Raw genomic sequence first — 23204 nt, forward strand, 5'->3', positions numbered from 1 at the left:
CAGAGAAGGTTAAGAGGTGACCTAATAGAGGTTTTCAGGATGCTGAGAGGTTTTGATAAGAGTAGTTGGAGAAAAATTATTCCCTCTGGTGAGTGGGTCAATAACCAGAGGCCATCGATTTAAAATCATTGGCAAAAGATCTAGAGGGGAGACGAGAAATGTTTTCACTCCGTGTTGTCGGGATCTGGAACGCTCTACCTGAAAAGGTGGTGGCAGCTGATTCCATAAATAACTTTAAAGGAGAGTTGGACAGGTATTTGGGATGAGGAACTTATAGGGTTACGAACAAAAAGCAGGATGTGGGACTAAGCACAAGCGCTCTTTCAAAGAGCCACCACAGGCACGACGGGCCGAATAGTCTCCTTCTGTGCTGTAAATTTCTATGATTCCATGATTCTGTGACAACCGCCTGGCGCCTGCAGAAGTGGACTACATCCCTTATGGTTTTAAATCTGCATCTTTTGCTTTTTGTCTCAGAGATAATGTAGCGAAGGTCTAAATTTAATCCTCATTGTGGTATCTTGCTTTCTGAGATTTACTTAGGATTATAACACTGGCTTCATTTTATGGAATGGCAGAAAATATGAAAAGCTAAACCAGATTTGTAAAGACTATAATAACAAATTATTTATACTTCATACATAGAAGCAAGATATTAAGTATATACGATAGTATAAGTAGCAATTTAAAATAACATTCAACTATAATGACCACTTAAGAACCAGATGCTCTTTAAATTCCTTTTTACAGCCATTTGCAATAACCATAGTTGTTTGTTGTTTTTCTTAAATTGGCCATTTCATGGGAAATAGCTCTTGAGATTCGAGGGGGTAGATTTTCAATTTGCCATCTGGAGATAAAACTGGCATTGTGGATCAAATGCCTATTCTAGAAACTGCCCTATTTTCTTTGCCATGGAAGTTGAAAATCTACCACCTTTAGTCTGGCTGGCCTTCAGAAATCCAGAAAGAATGTCTGTAAAACAGGGATTAAAATTTGTGCTTTTAATTTTATTCCATACCTAAATCAGTAGCTCATAATAAACTGTTTGTACATCATAATTTTTAATATTAACAAGAAAATGTTGCTAAGCTACAGACTATCATTTTTATGCTGTTGCTTAGCTGCATTTTTAGAATATTCGGTTACAAACTCCAGTAATCTGTACTATTGCTTCCTTTTGTCTTAATTTTGATTTTAAAAAATTCGTATATGGAATGTGGGCGTCGCTGGCAATGCCAGCATTTATTGCCCATCCCTAATTGCCCTTGAGAAGGTGGTGGTGAACCGCCTTCTTGAACCGCTGCAGTCCGTGTGGTGAAGGTACTCCCAGGTGCTGTTAGGTAGGGAGTTCCAGGATTTTGACCCAGTGATGATGAAGGATCGGCAATATACTTCTAAGTCAGGATGGTGTGTGACTTGGAGGGGAACTTGGAGGTGGTGGTGTTCCCATGTGCCTGCTGCCCTTGTGCTTCTAGGTGGAAGAGGTCACGGGTTTGGGAGGTGCTGCCAAAGAAGCCTTGGCGAGTTGCTGCAGTGCATCTTGTAGATGGTACACACTGCAGCCACGGTGCGCCAGTGGTGGAAGGAGTGAATGTTTAAGGTGGTGGATGGGGTGCCAATCAAGCGGGCTGCTTTGTCCTGGATGGTGTCAAGCTTCTTGAGTGTTGTTGGAGCTGCACTCATCCAGGCAAGTGGAGAGTATTCCATCACACTCCTGACTTGTGCCTTATAGATGGTGGAAAGGCTTTGGGGAGTCAGGAGGTGAGACACTCGCCGCAGAATACCTAGCCTCTGACCTGCTCTTGTTGCCACAGTATTTATGTGGCTGGTCCAGTTAAGTTTCTGGTCAATGGTGACCGGCATGATGTTGATGGTGGGGGATTCGGCGATGGTAATGCCGTTGAATGTCAAGGGGAGGTGGTTAGACTCTCGCTTGTTGGAGATAGTCATTGCCTGGCACTTCTGTGGTGCGAATGTTACCTGCCACTTTTCAGCCCAAGCCTGAACGTTGTCCAGGTCTTGTTGCATGCGGGCATGGACTGCTTCATTATCTGAGGAGTTGTGAATGGCGCTGAACACTGTGCAGTCATCAGCGAACATCCCCATTTCTGACTTTATGTTGGAGGGAAGTTCATTGATGAAGCAGCTGAAGATGGTTGGGCCTAGGACACTGCCCTGAGGAACTCCTGTAGCGATGTCCTGGGGCTGTGATGATTGACCTTCAACCACCACAACCATCTTCCTTTGTGCTAGGTATGACTCCAGCCAGTTGGACGTTTTCCCCTGATTCCCATTGACTTCAGTTTTACTAGGTTACCAACTAAAATTGCCATGTTACCAACTAAAATCATTGCTGCAAAATCAATTGTATTGGAAAAGATGATACCGTGTATAGTTCCTGCAAATATTGCAAAACTGTAACAGACACCAGCTCAGTTGATCACGTAATATTTTTGAATTATATTTTTTTTAACTATTGAAGATACAAATTTCATGGCCACTACCATGTTGAATATCCCCAAATTTCCCAATGTATATTATTATTAGTTAATCTTGCAGAAATAACATAGTTTCAGACACTGTCTTATACACTAAGGTCACCCTTCATCATGCCATGTGGCATTACCATGGTGCTAAATGGGATAGATTAAGAACATCTAGCAGCTCAACACTGGGCATCCATGAGGCACTGTGGGTCATCAGCAGCAGCAGAATTGTATACCACCACAATCTCATGTAACCTCATGACCCGGCATATCCCTCATTCCTCCATCACCATTCAACCAGATGACTAACAATGCGGAGTGTAAAAGAGCATGCCAGGAGCAGTGCCAGGAATACCTGAAAATGAGCTTCCAACTTGGTGAAACTACAGCACAGAATAGGTTGCATGCTAAACAGCGGAAGCAGCATGCTACGGACAGCAATACCAAACCTACAACCAATGGGTCAGGTCAAAGCTCTGTGGTCCTGCCACATTCAGTTGCGAATGGTGGTGGACAATTGAGCAACTAACAGGAGGAACCTCCTCCTGAGATCTCCACCATCACAAGTGCCAGTCTTCAACAGGCCCTAACAACATCCCAGCTGTAGTGCTGAAGACCTGGGCTCAAGAACTAGACACGCCTCTCGCCAAGCTGTTCCAGTACAGCTACAACACTGATATTTACCCAACAATGTGGAAAATTGCACAGATATCTCATGCCCACAAAAAGCAGGACAAATCCAACCCGGCCAATTACCACCCTATCATGAGTTATTCAGGCCCATCTATCTTCAGCTGCTTCATTAATGACCTTTCCTCCATCATAAGGACAGAAATGGGATTCACAGTGTTACTTGCACAGTAACATAGAAACATAGAAGATAGGAACAGGAGTAGGCCATTCGGCTCCTCGAGCCTGCTCCGCCATTTAATGAGATCATGGCTGATCATTCAAATTCAGTACCCTGTCCCTGCTTTCTCCCCATATCCCTTGATCCTTTAGCTTTAAGAAATATATCTAACTCCTTCTTGAATATATTTAATGAATTGGCCTCCACTGCCTTCTGTGGTAGAGAATTCCACAGGTTCACCACTCTCTGGGTGAAGAAATTCCTCCTCATCTAAGTCCTAAATGGCTTACCCCTTATCTTTAGACTGTGACCCCTGGTTCTGGACTCCCCGGCCATCGGGAACATCCTTCCTGCATCTAGTCTGTCTAGTCCTGTTAGAATTTTATAAGTTTCAATCAGATCCCCCCTCATTCTTCTGAACTCAAGTGAATATAAGCCCAATCGACCCAATCTCTCCTCATACGTCATTCCTGCCATCTCGGGTATCAGTCTGGTGAATCTTCGCTGCACTCCCTCCATGGCAAGAGCATCCTTCCTCAGATAAGGCGACCAAAACTGCACACAATAATCAAGGTGTGGTCTCACCAAGGTCCTGTAGAACTGCAGTAAGACATTCTTGCTCCTGTACTCGAATCCTCTCGCTATGAAGGCCAACATACCATTTGCCTTCTTAACCGCCTGCTGCACCTGCATGCTTACCTTCAGCGACTGGTGCACAAGGACACCCAGGTCTCATTGCACTGCCCCTTCTCCCAATCTATTGCCGTTCAGATAATCTGCCTTCCTGTTTTTGCCACCGAAGTGGATAACCTCACATTTATCCACATTATACTGCATCTGCCCAATCACCCAACCTGTCCAAATCATATTGGAGTTTCTCTGCATCCTCCTCACAGCACACATGCCCACCCAGCTTTGTGTCATCTGCAAACTTGGAGATATTACATCTAGTTCCCTCGTCTAGATCATTAAAAGATATTGTGAATAGCTGGGGTCCTAGGACCGATCCCTGCGGTACCCCACTAGTCACTGCCTGCCACTCGGAAAAAGACCCGTTTATTCCAACTCTTTGCTTCCTGTCTGCCAACCAGTTCTCTATCCAAGTCAGTACCTTACCCCCAATCCCATGTGCTTTAACTTTGCTCGCTAATCTCTTATGTGGGACCTTATCGAAAGCCTTCTGAAAGTCCAAATACACCATTTTGAAAGTCCAAATACACCACATCCACTGGTTCTCCCTTATCTATTCTACCAGTTACATCCTCAAAAAATTCCAGTAGATTAGTCAAGCATGATTTACCTTTTATAAATCCATGTTGAATTTGTCTGATCCTGTCACTGTTTTCCAAGTGCTCTGCTATTACATTTTTTATAATTGACTCTAGCATTTTCCCCACTACCGGTGTCAGGCTTTCCAGTCTATAATTCCCCGTTTTCTCTCTACCACCTTTTTTAAATAGTGGGGTTACATTAGCTACCCTCCAATTCATGGGAACTGTGCCTGAGTCTATAGAATGTTGGAAGATGACCAGCAATGCATCTACTATTTCTAGGGCCACTTCCTTAAGTACCCTAGGATGTAGATTATCAGGCCCTGGGGATTTATCGGCCTTCAATCGCATCAATTTCCCTAACACCATTTCCCTACAAACACTGATTTCATTCAGTTCCTCCCTCTCATTAGACCCTATGTTCCCCGACATCTCTGGGAGGTTATTTGTGTCCTCCTTTGTGAAGGCAGAACCAAAGTATGTATTTAATTGGTCTGCCATTTCTTTGTTCCCCATTATAAATTCCCCTGATCCTGACTGCAAGGGACCTACGCTTGACATCACCAGTCTTTTTCTCTTCACATAACTATAGAAGCTTTTACAGTCAGTTTTTATGTTCCCTGCAAGCTTACTCTCATATTCTATTTCCCCCCTCTTAATTAATCCCTTTGTCCTCCTTTGCTGAATCCTGAACTGCTCCCAATCCTCAGGTTTGCTGCTTTTTCTGGCCAATTTATATGTCCTCTCCTTGGATCTTATGCTATCCCTAATTTCCCTTGTTAGCCATGGTTGAGTCACCTTTTTTGTTTTATTTTTATGCCAAACAGGGATGAACAAATTCTGTAGTTCATCCATGCGATCTTTAAATGTTTGCCATTGCCTATCCACCATCAACCCTTTAAGTAACATTCCCCAATCCATCCTAGCCAACTCGCGCCTCATACCATTGTAGTATTCAACTCCATTTGCAATTCCTCATTCTATGCCTGTGTACAGCAAGACCTGGACAACATACAGGCCTGGGCTGATAAGTGGCTAGTAACATGCCACATAAGTGACAGGCAATGACCATCTCGGACTAGAGAGAGCCTAATCACCTCCCCTTATGATGCAATAGCATTATCATCAGCGAATTCCCCCACCATCAACATCCTGGGGGGTCACCAATGGCCAGTACCTCAACTGGACCAGCCACATAAATGCCACGGCTACTAGAGCAGGTCAGAGGCTGGGTATTCTGCAGTGAGTGGCTCATCTTCTGACTCACCACAGCCCCTCCACCATCTACAAGGTACGAGTCAGGAGCGTGATGAAAAACTCTCCACTTGCCTGGATGGGTGCGGCTGCAGCAACACTCAAGAAGCTCGACACCATCCAGGGCAAAGCAGTCCGTTTCATCAGTGCTCCATCCACTAGCTTAAATAGCCACATTCTCCACCACCGATGCAGTTTGCACTATCTAAAGGATCCGCTGCAGCAAGTCATCATGGCTTCTTCGGCAGCATCAAGGAGAAGGTGAACAAATGCATGTGAACACCATCACCTCCAAGTTCCCCTCCAAGTCATAAACCAACCTGTTTTAGACATATATTGCCGTTCCTTCAACATCACTGTCAAAATCCTGGAGCTCTTTATCTAACAGTATTATGGAATTACCTTCGCCATGTGGACTGCAGCAGTTCAAGAATAAGGCTCACCACTACCTTCTCAAGGGTAACTAGGGATGGGCATTCAGTGCCAGTCTTGACAGTGATGTCCATATCCGAGAATGAATTTAAAAAAAGGATTTCTATGAACAATGACATACCCCCTGAGCACATAGCTCCAGTATTTGGAGTCTGGTTCCCTCGTATTATATTTGGTGGACTCCAGTTTGTTTTTAAACCCCAGAGGATGAAGCAGCCTGTTTTTGACAAATGTGCAGATCAATCAATTAGATATCTCCTGATATCAATTTTGGAAGAGCTGAGCAATAGGAACAGCAGTACACAAGGATTAACATAAAGTGCCATGGTATTGATTAACTGTATGGAAATTTAAAATTAGCTTTTGAACTACAGCTCATGCTTTGGTATGTAAAGATGTAGAACTAAATTTTGAGACAATATTTCCATTTGTCTGATTTTGCCATGCTTTCATCTGCATTTGGCTGTTGGTTAGAAAAGAACAAAAAATGAAATTGTCTTGGACCTAAATATTTTAAACTTTTGATGGAGGAGATCACAGCCTCAGGCATAGGTTCTGAGGCAATAATGGAAATTGGACTTGAATGTAAAAATAGATTGTGTATAACTTTGTTATCTATAGGAAAACAAATTAAAACCATTACTCTCTCTCACCTTGGCTGTTCCCCCCGGTATGGCTCTCATCTTCGCTCCCTTAAGTCCAAGGGACGCAGACTTGAACAGATATGGCGGACAACTGGTTTAGCCATTCACTGACAGATCTGGCTGGACCACATAAAGCATTATCGGGTCCTGCTCTCGTCTGCCAAAACTGCTCACTATTCCAGGATCATTCCGGAATGCAAAGATAACCCCCAGCTTCTATTCTCTACTGCTAACCGTCTTCTTAAACCCCTCTCCCCTGTCTCCTCCACCTTGCCTCCAACAACAAGTGCGAGGAGCTCATGGACTTCTTTGTCTCCAAGATCGAGACCTTCCGATCAGCTGCCTCTGCTACTTCCCTTCCTTCCCCTAGCCTGCCGGGCCAAACTTCCTCTAAGGTTCCCCCTGCCCGAGCCCTGAACTCACACCTTTCTCCAGTTTCTCTCCAATCTCCCCTCATGACTTCTCCGCACTCATCTTGTCCATGAGACCCACTTCCTGCTCCCTCGACCCTATTCCCACTAAACTGCTGACCAACCAACTTCCTTTTCTGGCTCCCATGTCAACTGACATTGTTAACGGTTCTCTCTCCTCAGGTCCTTCTCTGTCCCCCCTTGCCTTCAAATTTGCCATCACCACCCCTATCCTCAAAAAAATAAAATAAATAACCCTTGACTCCTCTGCCCTTGCAAACTACCGCCCCATCTCCAACCTCCCTTTCCTCTCCAAAGTCCTTTAATGTGTTGTCTTCTGTAAGAGGTGATCTCCACCCCAGCCAGAAACAAATTCAGCTCTCACTTGAAGGAATTCAGCGAGTCCACGTCCACCACATGAGACGGCAGCCTGTTCCAGAGGTCCCCTATTCTCTGGGAAAAGAAGCACCTCCCAAATCCATGCCCACCTCTCCCACAATGCCCTGTTTGAATCTCTGCATTCAAGTTTGATGTTGTTGTAGCTTGCATAACTGTAGAATGGGCAAGTTCTCAAGAGCTTAATTGTAGCAAGCAAAGAAAACTCACCTAATTTAAGCAAAAAGTTCATATTTCCCCATTCACTTCTTTTATAAATGCAATGTGTTATTTCAGTTGCAGTGGACCACAAAGGTCTGAAGATATTGTACGTCCTTTTCTTGGGGTGTAACTGTTGAGAGTGCAGATGTCATTATTTGAAAATACTGTGTTGTGTTTTAAATCAATTAAACTGCTAATTACTTTCAAATGTTTTACTCTTAAGAGGAACTGAGTGCATGTGGTTTTACATTAAAAACTGGAGTTGAAGGTAGTTTGAAAATATATCAAGTCATTTATATTGCATCATATGATTTTGGTGCTAATGTTTTTTATTTTAGTTTGCTTTTATTTTATACTCTTTGTCTAGTACCATGGAGTTAGCACATACGTGTATAGGAACACCATACTATTTATCTCCTGAGATATGTGAGAATCGACCATACAATAACAAAAGGTAATTATTTTGCAACTGTCCTGTAAAATGTGTTATCAACAACTGCTTGCATTTATATAGTGCTTGGTAACAAAAATTGGATTTTGTTGTCTAATTTTGGTTTGCTACTCATTCATTTAAATGGAGTCACCGAAGATTGAAAAAAATGACTGCAGTTCAGATGCCAGTACAATATTGTAAGCTTCATCAATTACAGGCTGGAGAGAGGAGTAATTCAAACTTAAACAATGCTGTGTGATTGTACTTGACTGACCGTCCTTTTTAAAAAAAAATTAAATGGTCAGATATTCAAATTCCACCATGGCCATTTGAAGTGTCTTCTAGACCCCCCCTGGCTGGGGGGTCTAGCACGAGGGGTCACAGTCTCAGGATACGGGGTAGGACATTTAGGACTGAGATGAGGAGAAATTTCTTCACTCAGTGGGTGGTGAACCTGTGGAATTCTCTACCACAGAGGCTGTGGAAGCCAAGACACTGAATATATTTAAGAAGGAGATACAGGTAGATAGATTTCTAGACACAAAAGGCCATCAAGGGGTAGGGGGAGAGAGCGGGAATATGGTATTGAGATAGAGGATCAGCCATGATCGTATTGAATGGCGGAGCAGGCTCGAAGGGCCGAATGGCCTATTCCTGCTCCTATTTTTCTAACATGGAGATTATTTGCATGGAGGAGTCCACCTCCAACTTGTGTTGAGGCTTCGTGCAGAGCATGGAGATCGTTCTGTCAAGCAGGAAGTGAACAGCCAGCTCCATGAGCATGACAGTGGGCCCACTATGATGGAGCCTCTGACGATAGCTGTGACAGCTTCCATGGCTGCTCGCACTGCGGCCATGGAACCTCAGATGACTGCCATCTTGGCTTTGGGGGGCAGCATTTAAAGGGGCTTCCAGAGCATCACATCACTCCTGCACTCTGTTCTTGCACAGAGCTATAGTAGTGCTGAGGCGCAGTCCCAGGAGAGCGGCATTGGCTGCATGGACGAGGCACCTGCCACCCCCCCCCCGCCATCCACTCTGCCAGTGCCCTTGTCAGTACCACACAGCCAGCTGGGTCAGACTGCCCACACCAAGAAGCTGCAGTCTGTAGCCGGGCTTTCAAGGTTGAGAACTGCTCGAGATCACCCATCATGGCCATCTGAAGTGTCTTCCATGGAAACTCAGCAGCCCTCCGCCTCTCAGGTTGTAGTCACTGGGGATACACCTTGTAGGAGCACTAGGTTAGATAATCGAGCACACAAGACGGGCACTAGGGGGTTGTGCAAGGGTGATTTTTTAATTATTCCAGTTAACTATTATTCAAATCTCAATTGAGTCGTTGAAGTAAAGTTTATGCTTTCTGCATTGATGTTGGTGTTCATATTCATAATCAGTTGAGGGCAAGCCCATTGAGGCTTGACTGAAGGAAGCCAATCAGATGATGGTGATAAGGATTGCACAACTTGTAACTGGTTGTAATTGAAACCCCGTTGTTATGTGAACTGAATACTGTAATCTTGCACGTGCCTCCATGAACATTTCTCCTATCTTCCAAAAGGCAGATTGATACACACTCTAGTGAGACAAGGCCAATTGTAAACCAACAGGTTATTTTGCAAATAGGTGAGCAAATGGAACAATGTTTCATAATGCACCTCATAACTTAAAAAATATCAAAGCACATCGCACTGTCCATGTTAGCAGGCTAAACACACTTTTCTGACTAGAAGTTTCTCTGAAATTTCCTGTACATCCATTACATCACTAAGATCACTTTCTTCCATCTCTACAATATTTCCCATCTCCACCTCTTCTGTTGCCAAAACCCTAGTCCATACCTTCACCATCAACCAAAGCTGTTGTCCTCAACCTCATTAAGACCCACACATTCCCATCACCCTAGTTTTTCCCAAGTTCCACTGGCACCTGCGTCACAGCATGTTGATTTCAAAATTCCCATCCTTGTATCCAAATCACGTCATTGCTTTAGGCCATTCTACCTTAGTGATCTGCTCCTGCCTTACATCCTTGCATGCATTCCTCACTCTTCGAACATCAAAACTCCTCAATCTTCACTTCTTCACCTCCACCATTGGCTGCTCCTGTTCCAGCCCCTATGTTCTTACATTTTGGAATTCGCTACCCAGTTCCTTCTGCCTTGCCACCTCTCTGCTTCTTTTGATAAACCTCCTCAAAACCCTCCTTTTCAACTGTACCTTAATTTCCCTATCTTAGCCATTCTATTTCTCTTCCCTTTCCTCATGCTTAATACCTAATCGTCCCCCTTGTTGAAAGGCACTCTTCCACATGATGAGTGCTATATAAATGCAAGTTTCTGTTTTAGGAGGCTTTTCGAGGACAGAAAGTTTTGATTCAAAAACATAATAAGTCACAAAATACAACTGTAAAGAGAATGAGAGTTTTTAGTCCTCTCCTTTTGTGAATAGCTGTTTGATTCTTCATACAGGGTGTATATATTGTCCATTTTAAATAGAACCTGCTAAAATCGGAGTGTAACGTTCAAAGAGTTCAGGCAGAAGCTGCAGTGTTAGAGTGTGAAGATGATTCTGTGTCATTGTAAAGGTACTTTGTTTGATTAGTGGCAAATAATATTTAAATGGAAAAGCAAAATACTGCGGATGCTGGAAATCTGAAATAAAAACAGAAAATGCTGGAAATACTCAGCAGGTCAGGCAGCATCCGTGGAGAGAGAAACAGAGTTAACGTTTCAGGTCGATGACCCTTCGTCAGAACTTTGTCAGCATTATTTAAATAGATATGCTACAGAGGGAGGCTCAATTATGATGTTGTGCTGATCAATGCATTCACCCAGTTTCAAATTTAATACCTTAAAATGTGTATTGTTGTGATAATAAGTCAAGCTATGTGAAAATCTTTTGTTGTAATAATGTCATAACTATGTGGAAATCTGTGTAGTGAAGAGGAGACACAATCTGAACACAACTATTTATACCTCAGTATAACCTTTTTGTATATATAAACTCTCTTGCTTTGATTTACATGTAATCATTTTTGATTTTTTTTAGTGATATTTGGTCTCTTGGATGTGTCCTGTATGAGTTATCCACTCTGAATCATCCAGTAAGTACAGTAATTATCGAACTTATAGCAAAGGTACAGATTTAAGGACAGCTTAGTGTATTAGAAAGCCAACACACACCATAAATTCAAGAATAAGGGTATCAAACATGTATAAGTAAATAAATGATGACATTACTATTCGTGTTAGCGCTTCAACAAAAACTATCTACTATAAACCCATTTCCCTATCCCTCCCTGCAGCCTTTTATATTTTTGCTTTTCAAATACCTATCCAATTCTATTTTAAATCATGTTAATAGTTTCTGCCTCAATAGATAATGGTAAAAAAACAGCATTTTATGTTCTAATATTCCTTTGTGTGAAAAAAATTCCAAATTTCCATATTCATTCTTCTACAGTAGTAATAATCTTGAGTCTATGGCTTAGAAATTTGTTTATGCTGGCCTGCCGACTTGGCACAGGGAACAATCCCTGTACTGGAACGGGTAGGCCAGAGGCACACCTGATATTGGGCCTCGGGCCTCATTCACATCAGACCGGCGAGCTCCAAACACCTGTTGGGCATCCCCAGGCAGCTCGCCGGTGAAGAATTATGGAATTACTGGCTGCTTCATCTGGTTTTCTTGAACACAGCCAGCCCAGCGTTGACTGCGTTCAGTGCAACCCAATTTTACAGTGAGGGCCTTAAACAGCCCCTTATGGATATTGTTTCAAGCGTGGGCCCTGGACGCCTATACCAATATGGCAGGTAGCGCGCTGCCAGCTTGTATTGCGTGCGTGCTTCCTGCCTGCCATATTGGAAGTTTAGGTGCTCATTTCGTGCCTGATAAACAGGCGTGCTGCCATCAAATTTCTTGGCCCAATTTCCCTTGTTGCCAATTTGCCAAACAGTGGAATCAATCTTGCACAATTTTCCTTCTAAAAACCTTGTATGACCGTGAAAACCCAAATTAGACCCCCCTTAACCTTTCCTGTTCCAGCGAAAAGTCAATTTTCTTAGCCTTTCTTCATCGCTGCTACTTTTTATTCCTGTCATCATTTTACTAAATTTGCTCTATCCTTTCCATGGCTCTAATATCCTTCCCATAATGGGGGCTCTGATTTCCATGCCATATTCCAGCTGTGATCTAACCAATGTCTCGTGCAAATCTACTTTGTTTCCTTGCTCTTGAATTCAGTGCTGCTGTGTATAAACCCAGAATTCTAAGTTCCTTTTTCTATCCTTTTTGCTGCACCCCCACATTCTGCGGCGAATGACTCACCTCCTGACGTCCTAAAGCCTTTTCACCACCTACAAGGCACAAGTCAGGAGTGTGATGGAATACCCTCCACTTACCTGGATGAGTGCAAGTAGCCCGCTTGATTGGCACCCCAGCACATCGCAAACCCACGATCCCTACAACCTAGAAGGACAAGGGCAGTAAGCACATGGGAACCGCACCACCTCCAAGTCACACACCATCCTGACTTGGAAGTATATCGCCGTTCCTTCATCGTCGCTGGGTCAAAATCCTGGCACTCCCTACCTAACAGCACTGTGGGAGTACCTTCACCACACGGACTGCAGCAGTTCAAGAAGGCGGTTCACCACCACCTTCTCAAGGGCAATTAAGAATGGGCAATAAATGCTGACCTTGCCAGTGACGCCCACATCCCATGAATAAATAAATATATATTGTTTTAAAATGCCTCATTTTGATCTCTCCGCTTTTATGTCAAATACTAGAAAATATGGATTTTGAGTTTCCCCAAAGCAGTGAACAACAGACTTACTGCTGGGTTTAATTTTGTTGGTACATCTGTTTTTCTCATCAATGGTGGTTTCTGGCCATGGAGATGTAAGAGAGAATAAAAGTAGAAGTGATTTAAGAATGAATGTAAAAGAAAATACATAACAATCTTCCGAGTCTGTTTAAATGATTGTTATTTGTATCTTTATTTATCACTTTTTATTGTGGAAATGATTTCAGTAAATGTTCTTTTTACAGTTTGAGGGCAATAATTTGCATCAATTAGTGGTGAAAATCTGCAGAGGTCGCTATGCTCCAATAAATCCCAGATATACTTATGACATGCGGATTTTATTGGCCCAGCTGTTTAAAGTTAACCCCCGTGATCGACCGTCCATCAATTCAATTTTAAAAAAGCAGTTCTTAGAAAAGCGTATTAGAAAATACCTAAGTCCTGAGGTAAGTTTCTGTTCTTTTAAATTTTATTTGGAGTATAAATAATTTTCAATAGATCTGCAGTAAGTTTTATTTAATGTCCCTTTTTAAATAAGAATGCTAATGATATTGTCTAGAGGTCCACACGCAGTGAGATAGCGTACACTAGACTTTATTGGAAGATATCTTAACCACATGGACTTCATTACCATCTCATCAGGGGTTACTATCCACATCTCCTGGATAATTCATTAGCAAACTAGAAATTGCTGTAAAATAAAAGACTTAATCATAAAATGATTCCTGTGAGAAAAATAGCATTACAGTGAGTGAAATCTTGTTCCTGATCTTTATGATTTTGGTTATATTTCCTGGCTGTAAAATAAACAAAATTCTCTGTGTTTGTATTTTTTTTTAAATTGCAGCTAATAAAAGAAGAATTTAGCCATACAGTCATTCATAGAAAGAAGTCACCTGCTCCTAGACCTACTGCCGCTACTCAACAACCAGGTAGAACAAGGCTTATCTTAATTTTAACTACAATGGGTTCCAGAGATGAGTTAATGGCCCACTACTGCCCTCGTAAAAGCGAGTGAAAATTCATGGGGGTTGATTTTAACTCTGTGCGATAGTGTCAAATGGGTGATAGCAGATCGGCAGCCCATTTTACATCTCTCCCGAGTTTGATCTCCCGTAAAATTGAATTCGTCTTAACTATTTCTCCAGTTGCAATTTAGTTGCTAAAGAAATCTGAATAATGGCACATACCTTTCTTTTCTCAAGCTATTTTGTCCCCCTCCCCCTATGGTCTATTTGGAATATGCACACACAAGCTGGGATAAGGAAGTAATTAGGAAGGCAAATGGAATGTCTTATGTTCATTAATAAATAGACATTCTTATTATGAACACAGCTAGCTTTTGCTAGACACTTTTATTGAGCACATGTGGACTAGGTACAGTATCTGTAGAGGCCTCCATCTTGACTGCTGCCTTGTGGGTAGCCTAGTGCCTCATGGGTAATGTAGTCTTATATACATACAGCTGGGTAGTGTAGTCTTATACATACAGCTATATACAGCTCTACGGCTCCACCTAGTGTCCACTATAGAATGACATGTTATTGATCATTACATCCCCCTTTCTTTGAGGTTTAACAAAATAATATCAATCAACTTTCAAGAAAACAATAAAGATAATATCAGTAACACTTTTGTTAGTGCTCTATAAACATAAACATTTTCAAAACAGTCAACACATTTTCAAAGCTTTACATTGTACTCAAAGATTAAGTCTATCAGGCTTTTTTACTTCACGTGTGGATCTTCTCAACACGGGTAAGTCTGATGTGTCTTCATGAGATTGTTCTTGCGGTGAATGACAAGATGCAGTTGCGGCATTGTCATCAATCTGCTCTTGAATAGTCTCTTGTGTTTTTAGGAGGGAACGGCGGTTCCTCCTGAGAATCTGTCCTTCCTCAGTTCTAACAGTGTATGACCTTGGTCCTACTTCCTCAAGAACTGTAGCTTTCCTGTTCCATGCATCTGGATCCTCAATCCTGACAACATCATCCCTTGTCAATGGTTTTAGAGTTTTGGATGACTTGTCATAGTATGATTTCTGTTTCAGCTTTAACAGTTGAAGTCTCTGTCTCAGTTCCTCACTTTGCTGTTCTTTTGCACAGCAGGGTAGCGTGGTGCGCAACTTGCGACCCATTAGTAGTTCAGCAGGTGAAGAACCACAGTCTAAAGGTGAGGCTCGGTAGCTCAGCAGGGCGAGATAAGGATCAGACTTGCTTTCTGTCGCTTTCTTCAGTAGCTGCTTGAGAACTTGAACACCTTTCTCTGCCTTACCATTTGACTGAGCATACAAAGGACTGGATGTGATGTGCTGAAAGTCATAATGTGCTGCAAACTGTTGCCACTCCTTACAGTTGAAGCACGGACCATTGTCGCTAATGGCAATCCTGGGAATTCCATGTCTGGCGAAGATGGATTTCACATGCATTATGACACTGCTTGCTGATGTGCTTGAGAGCAGCGCCATCTCAGGATAGTTAGAATAGTAGTCAATCACTATTCGATAGTCTTTACTGTTGTGTCCGTGTGTTGATAGAGACACTGAAGACAGGAGTTGGTTCATAGGTGTTTACTAAGCAAAGTCTGGAGGGGTACTAATGGATATAACACAATATACAGGCTTATATAGCCCGAGTGGCCATTACCGGCATTACAGCACACATGGGGCTCTTAAAGGCACATACACTACAGTTCCTCCCCTTTTAGCTAACCAGTACATCAAATTTTAAGTAATTATTAATTACATGTTATAAGAAAAATAATATACACATTGCTGTAGTTAATTAATTATAAGTCAGTCTCTCTGGAGGCTTCCTGACTCGGTCCGGATAACGCCTCGGTGGTGTAGTAGTTTCTGGTGGTGTAGTAGGTTCTTTTGGCAAGGCTGATTCGGCTTGAATGCCAGTGTCGGGTTCACCGGGTTCCAGTATCACCGGATCGGAGGTAGATATGGGTATCTCTACTTCATCGTTAGGCGTATAGAGTTGTGGTGTAGGTTGTCCTTTTTCGGATGACTCTATGATTTGGTCAGCATGGCGCCTTATTATGCTTTCTCCGATGTCCACGGTATACATCAGTGGTCCTAGTCGTGTGCAGATAGTTCCAGGCTGCCATTTCTCGGTACGGTAGTCCCGGGCCAAAACTTGTTGACCTATCTGGAAGGTTCTAGTTGGCCTTTCATTCATGCCTTGAAACTGCCGGTTCTCCACGTCCCTTCTGATGTTGGGCTTGACCAAATCCAGCCAGCATCTTAGGTTTCTATTGAAGAACATCATGGCGGGAGTTTGGTTGGTAACCATATGTGTTGCATTCCTGTATGCGAACAAGAAGTTATCCACCTTGTGCTGAAGTTTTATGTCTTCATTACCCATGGCCTTTATGGCCTTCTTGAAGGTCTGGACAAACCTTTCAGCCAATCCATTGGTGGCGGGATGGTATGGGGCGGACGTGTAGTGCTTAACTCCATTGTTTTTTAAGAACTTCCTGAATTCTTCGGACACAAATTGCGGTCCATTATCAGAACAGATCTGTTCCGGCAGCCCATTCCTGGCAAATATGGTCCTTAATACTGTGATGGTTTTTTCCGTGGTGGCGGAGGACATCTTTATTACCTCCGGCCGCTTGGAGTGTGCATCAACCACGATTAAGAACATTGAGTCCATAAATGGACCAGCAAAGTCGATGTGTACCCTTTGCCAGGGAGATGAGGGCCACTCCCATGGATGTAGAGGGGCTTGTGGTGGAGCGTTTTGGACCTTCTGGCATCCTAGACAGCTCTTGGTCATTTCTTCGATGTCTCCATCGATACCTGGCCAACATACAAACACCCTGGCTAGGTTCTTCATTTTCACTCCACCCAGATGCCCCTCGTGAAGCTCCTTTAGCACTTTATCCTGGAGTTTGGGTGGAATCACCACTCTGGATCCACACATCAAGGTTCCTCGGCACACTGACAGCTGTTCTCCTCTTTGCGAGAATGCTGGCAACAGTGGTTCGCCATGTGCTGGCCATCCCTTCACTGTTAAATCGTAGACCCGTGAGAGAGTCGGGTCATTTCTCGTTTCCCTTTCAATGGCAGAATTTGTTACTGGTAGATATTCCACTATGGTAGAGTGGAACATCTCCACTGGGTCTACTGTAGATGCCTCTTCTACCGTTGGCAATGGTAGGCGCGATAAACCGTCAGCATTCCCATGCTGTTTTGATCCTTTGTATTCTATGTTGTATTGGTGTGCCCCTAGAAAAAGGGACCACCTCTGTAGCCTTTGCGCTGTCATAATGGGAACACCCTTTTTAGGGTTGAATATGGAGATGAGGGGTTGATGGTCAGTCAACAAGGTAAATTTTTGTCCGTGTAGGTAATGGTTGAATTTCTTCACTCCCCATACCAGGCTGAGTGCTTCCCTGTCGATTTGGGCATAGTTACGCACAGCTGAGTTCAATGAGCATGACGCAAAAACTATCGGCCGTTCCGAGCCATCAGGGAATTTATGCAATAATACTGCTCCTATGCCGTAAGGGGATGCATCGCACGCCAGTCTGATTGGCAGTGATGGGTTGTAATGAGCCAAAACTTCTTTGGATGTGATTAAGTCTTTGCATTTATGGAAGGCACGTTTACAGTCTTTGTTCCATTTCCAAATTACTCCTGTTTGTAGCAGTTCATTAAGAGGGTGTAGAAGAGTTGATAAGTTCGGTAAAAATTTATGATAGTAATTTATTAATCCCAGGAACGACCTTAATTGTGAAACATTTTCAGGTGCTGGGGCTTTTATGACCGCTTCAATTTTTTCAGGTGACTTATGCAACCCTTCCTTATTTATTATGTGGCCACAATATGATATTTGATTTCGGAAAAATTCGCACTTGGGGCGATTTGCTCGTAGGCCCCGTTCTCTCAGCCTAGTGAGCACCTGCTCCAAGTTGGCAAGGTGCTCGTTGTCGTTTTCTCCTGTTACAAGGATGTCGTCTAGGTAGCATTGAGTCCCCGGAATCCCTTGGAGGACTTGCTCCATAGCTCTTTGCCAGATAGCTGGAGCGGATGCTACTCCGAAAACTAGTCGATTGTACTGGTACAGACCTTTGTGTGTATTTATCGTGAGATATTTTTTAGAGGCCTCTTCAACCTCCATCTGTAGATATGCCTGTGCCAAGTCAATTTTGGTGAAACGTTTCCCTCCGGATAGTGATGCAAAAATATCTTCTATCCTCGGAAGAGGATACTGTACCGTGTGAAGGACCGGGTTTACCGTCACCTTGAAGTCTCCACAGATGCGAATTTTTCTCTGTTTTTCAGATTTATTATTATTCAATGCTTTCTTCATGACTGGAACAATGGGTGTTGCCCACTCGCTCCAATCTATTTTGGATAATACGCCTGCATTTTCCAAATTCTCCAGCTTTGCCCCGACTGCTGGACGAATTGCGTATGGCACTGGTCTTGCTTTAAACTTGGGAATTGCTGCATCTTCCACTTTTATTGAGGCGGTGATGCCTTTCAAGGTTCTTAGTTTCTCTTGAAACACTTCTTTGGCGTTGGCCAAGATGTCTTTTAATCGTTCAGGTATGACGTCATCATCGTTTTTTTTCTTACTGGTCACCGTCAGTGCCTGAATGGAGTGCCAGTCTAAACGTATTTTCCTGATCCATTCACGTCCTAACAGCGGTGGGCTACCATCTTGTAGAATGTATAAATACAACTTTTGTATTTCCTTGCCGTTGTATACAACAGGCACCCTTATTTTTCCTTTTGGGTATACTTTCTGCCCCGTATATGTTTTTAAGATAATGGATGTGTCTTTTAAAGGTATATGCGGAAATAGCCTCTCGTAATCCCGTCGATTTATTACGGTCAGAGCTGATCCTGTATCTAGCTCCATTTTAACTGGGGACCCTGCTATCGTGAGGGTAACCCAAATGGTCTGGTAATCATCTTTGGCAAGTACATTATGTAATTTGAGACAGCTTAGTCTCTTGTTTTCGGAGTCGCTATCGCTCTTCTGGCCTTCGGAGCTACTGTCCGTCATCATTTGTACCTTTCTGTACTTTTCTTTATTGATTTTTTTTTTTACCTGTCTCTGGATTTATTTTGTCCAGATCGGCATACCCGTGCAATGTGTCCAATCTTTCCGCATTGCCTGCATGCTTTGTCCTTGAACCAGCAGGCCCTCTGGTTATGGGTGGATCTGCCGCAGTGATAACATCTCTCGCAATCCTGTGTCATTTCATGGGTGCCGAAGTCCTGTGTCTTTTGTTGTATCTCTGCAGCTCCTCTTGCTGCTGCTTCGTATGATACAGCCATACTGAAAGCCTTGTCCAGTGTTAAATCTTTTTCAGAAAGCAGCCTTTTTTGTGTTCCTTCACTTAAGAGACCGCAGACGAATTTGTCTCGAAGATAATCTGCTAGTCCTGCCCCGAATTGGCAGTGTTTTGATAGCTTTCTTAATTCGGTGAGGTAATCAGCGTTACTTTCATTCTTGTGTTGATTTCTCTTGAAGAATTTGAATCGTTCCGCTATCAGCAGCGGTGTTGGGTTTAAGTGCTCCTGTAGGGTATCAACAATTTCTTTAAAATCCTTGTCCTTTGGTTTGGCTGGCGTGATTAAATTTCGTAACAGCCCGTATGCCTTTGCGCCCATTAGCTTCAGCAGTACTGAAGCTTTTTTTTCATCTTCTATTCCATTTGCAGTGCAATATACCTCCACTCTTTCCATATATGTGGTCCAATCCTCTATTTCGCTATCAAAAGCATCAATATTGCCAGACTTAGGCATCTTAGAAAAGATATGGCGCTTCCCGCGCTTTTCTTTCTTTTCTGCAGAAAAGATATGGCGCTTCCCGCGCTTTCCCACCGCTGCTGCCGATGACAACGCTGTTTCCCGCGGTTTCCGTTCTTTTTTTATTTACTTATTTACAGTTGGAGACTCGTTCCCGCCGGACTTTCTCTCTAGGTCTGAACGCCGACCTGCTTGCCGCGCCGGCCGTCTCCCGAGTGCTCCCTCCCCGTCTGTTATTGCTTGCCTCCGATTTCGCTGCTTGTCCCAGCTGTAGAGCCAGCCGCTGGAGCCTCCGCCTGACGCCCAGGAAGGATTAGCGCAGTACCTGCCACCAGCTTGGCCAGCTGGTGAAACCACAGCTTCTTTCACTTTCTTGAGTCTTCTGGACGCCAGAGGAATCGATGTCCTTGAGGTGCTGCCGAATTGCAGGTAAGTCCGTTTCCACTTCGTCGCCACTGTTGTGTCCGTGTGTTGATAGAGACACTGAAGACAGGAGTTGGTTCATATTTGTTTACTAAGCAAAGTCTGGAGGGGTACTAACGGATATAACACAATATACAGGCTTATATAGCCCGAGTGGCCATTACTGGCATTACAGCACACATGGGGCTCTTAAAGGCACATACACTACATTTACCATTTAAATGAAAGAGGTCCATACCAACCTTTTGCCATGGTGCTGTTGGTAAGTCAGCTACTATCATTGGTTCCTTTGTTTGTTTGTTTTGGTGTTTCTGACATGTCTCACATTTGCCTATCATGTTCTCAATGTCCTTATTTATGCCAGGCCAATAAACAGTGTCTCTTGCTCTCCTTTTGCATTTTTCAATTCCGAGGTGTCCCTCATGAATCCTTTTGAGCATGTCTTGACGTAGAGCCTGTGGAATGACTATTCTGTTCTGTTTTAGTAATAGTCCACTTGCGACACTCAATTCTGACCTTATGTGAAAATATTTTGGACAGGAACCTTTTGGCCAACCACGATGAATGTTCTCTATTACTGTTTGTAATACTGTATCTTTTACTGTTTCTTCTGCTATTTGCTTTGATTTTGTGTCTGACACGGGCAGCGCAGCAGTGACCATACTCACATGAACATCCACGTCTTCTTCAGTAGAGCTCACATGACTCATTGTGGGTGCTCGGGATAGTGCATCTGCTAACACTATGTATTTGCCTGGTGTGTAGATCAGTTCAAAGTGATATCTTTGCAGCTTCATCATGAGTCGTTGAATCCTTGGAGACATCTCATTCAGGTTTTTTTTTTATGATGGCAACCAGAGGGCTGTGGTCTGTCTCAACTGTGAAGGTGGGAAGTCCATATATGTAACCATGAAACTTTTCTAGTCCAACTACCAAGCCTAGACATTCCTTTTCAATCTGGGCGTATCGACACTCCGTATCAGTCATAGACCTGGAGGCATAGGCAACAGGCTTCCAATCTTCACCCTCTGCTTGTAGCAAGACCGCGCCTAGGCCATCTTTTGATGCATCCGTTGACACTTTGATTCTTTTTGTTGGGTCAAAGAAGGTGAGTACAGGTGTGGTTGTCAGCACTGTTTTGAGGTTTATCCACTCTTCATGTCTTTCTGTCCATGCGAACTCATTTGTTTTATGCAGCAGGTCTCGCAGACAGGCTGTCTTGGCTGACAAGTTAGGAATGAACTTTCCAATGAAGTTTATCATCCCCATGATGCGTAGCACTCCTTTTTTGTCAGTGGGTTGGGGCATTTTGAGTATGGCGTTTACTTTTTCCATATCTGGCTCTATTCCTTTACCAGATAGATTATCTCCTAGGAAAGTGACTTCCTGGATGCCAAACTGACACTTGGCTTTGTTGAGCTTCAGTCCATTCCGGCGTATGCTCTGTAGCACTTTAGTCAGTCTCTCATTGTGTTCTTTCAGTGTGGAGCCCCAGATGATGATGTCATCAACATAGACCCGAACTCCTTCCAGACCTTCAATTATGTGTTCTATCGCTCTATGAAAGATTTCAGATGCAGATATTATCCCGAAAGGCATTCTGAGGAAACGATACCTGCCAAATGGTGTGTTGAAGGTACAGTATTTGGTGCTCTCTTCATCCAGTTTTAGTTGCCAAAATCCTTGTGAGGCATCGAGCTTTGTAAAGTATCTGGCACCTGACATTTCACTGGTGATTTCTTCTCGCTTGGGAATCTGGTAGTGTTCACGTTTTATGTTTGCATTTAAGTCCTTTGGATCCATGCATATTTTTAGACTATTGTTCTTTTTCTTTACACATACCATGGAGTTAACCCAGTTTGTTGGCTCTTCGACTTTCCTGATGACTCCTAGTGTGGTCATTCTGTCCAGTTCTTTCTTGAGCCGGTCACGCAGGGGTGCTGGAACTCTTTGTGGAGCATGTACCACTGGCTGAGCATCCTCCTTTAGCTGGATCTTGTAAGTGAATGGTAGAACTCCAAATCCTTTGAACACATCCTGGAAATTATTTACTACAGAATCCACTGAGTCATCTGGTCTGCTTATGGCACAGTTTATACGGTAGACTCTCTTGACCAGTTCTAAGTCCTCACAAGCTTTGTCACCCAGTAGTGAATCAAGTCTTTCAGCCACAACAGAAAACATGAGATGATGCACTTTGTCTTTGACTGTCACTTTAAGTCTGCATACACCTAAGCTATCTATTTTCTGTCCATTATAGTCCTTCAGTAGTACTGACTTTTTCTGTATTTTGGGCTTTTCTTTCATATTGTTAATGTCACTCATACTGATTAAGTTTGCTTTTGCCCCAGTGTCTAGTTTCACGGTAACTAATGCTCCATTTACCTGCAGTGGGATCATCCATTTGTCCACTTTTACTGCATTAACTTTATGTTCAGCATTGTCCATTTCTGAGGGCTGCACATTTTCTGTATCCTTTTTGATACCGTCACATGACACCATTCCTACAAAAAATGTCTCACTTAAATCAGTGTCCTCAATTACATTAACTCGTTGCCCTTTCTTAGTTTGTACTTTTGAAAAGCATTGTTTGGCAAAGTGATTCTTTCCATTACACTTTGTGCACATTTTTCCAAACGCTGGGCATTGTCTTAACTGGTGTTTGTAACCACAGCGTTTACAATTAAAAATGTCATCCTCCGATTGCTTTTCATTTCTGTTCTGCCCACGTTTCCTCCCCTTGTAGGACACAGCACCGACAGCAGCATTATCACTCATTACAATCGCATCATTATTGATTTCACTGAAAGTCTTCGCGTG

General features: G+C 43.1%; 1 protein-coding gene across 1 annotated transcript in view; it reads left to right on the plus strand.

Moving 5' to 3' along the window:
• Positions 1-23204, plus strand: part of nek5 (NIMA related kinase 5) — a 98572-nt gene that overhangs the window by 28883 nt on the left and 46485 nt on the right. The window contains exons 7-10 of the mRNA XM_085999435.1: positions 8315-8401; positions 11428-11482; positions 13432-13632; positions 14034-14118. Of these exons, the coding sequence (XP_085855561.1) occupies positions 8315-8401; positions 11428-11482; positions 13432-13632; positions 14034-14118 (428 nt within the window). The remainder of the gene's footprint in view (positions 1-8314; positions 8402-11427; positions 11483-13431; positions 13633-14033; positions 14119-23204) is intronic.

Source organism: Somniosus microcephalus, chromosome 10 (genome assembly GCF_052327205.1).
Source record: "Somniosus microcephalus isolate GS21.2 chromosome 10, FLI_Smic_1.0, whole genome shotgun sequence".
NCBI lineage: Eukaryota > Metazoa > Chordata > Chondrichthyes > Squaliformes > Somniosidae > Somniosus > Somniosus microcephalus.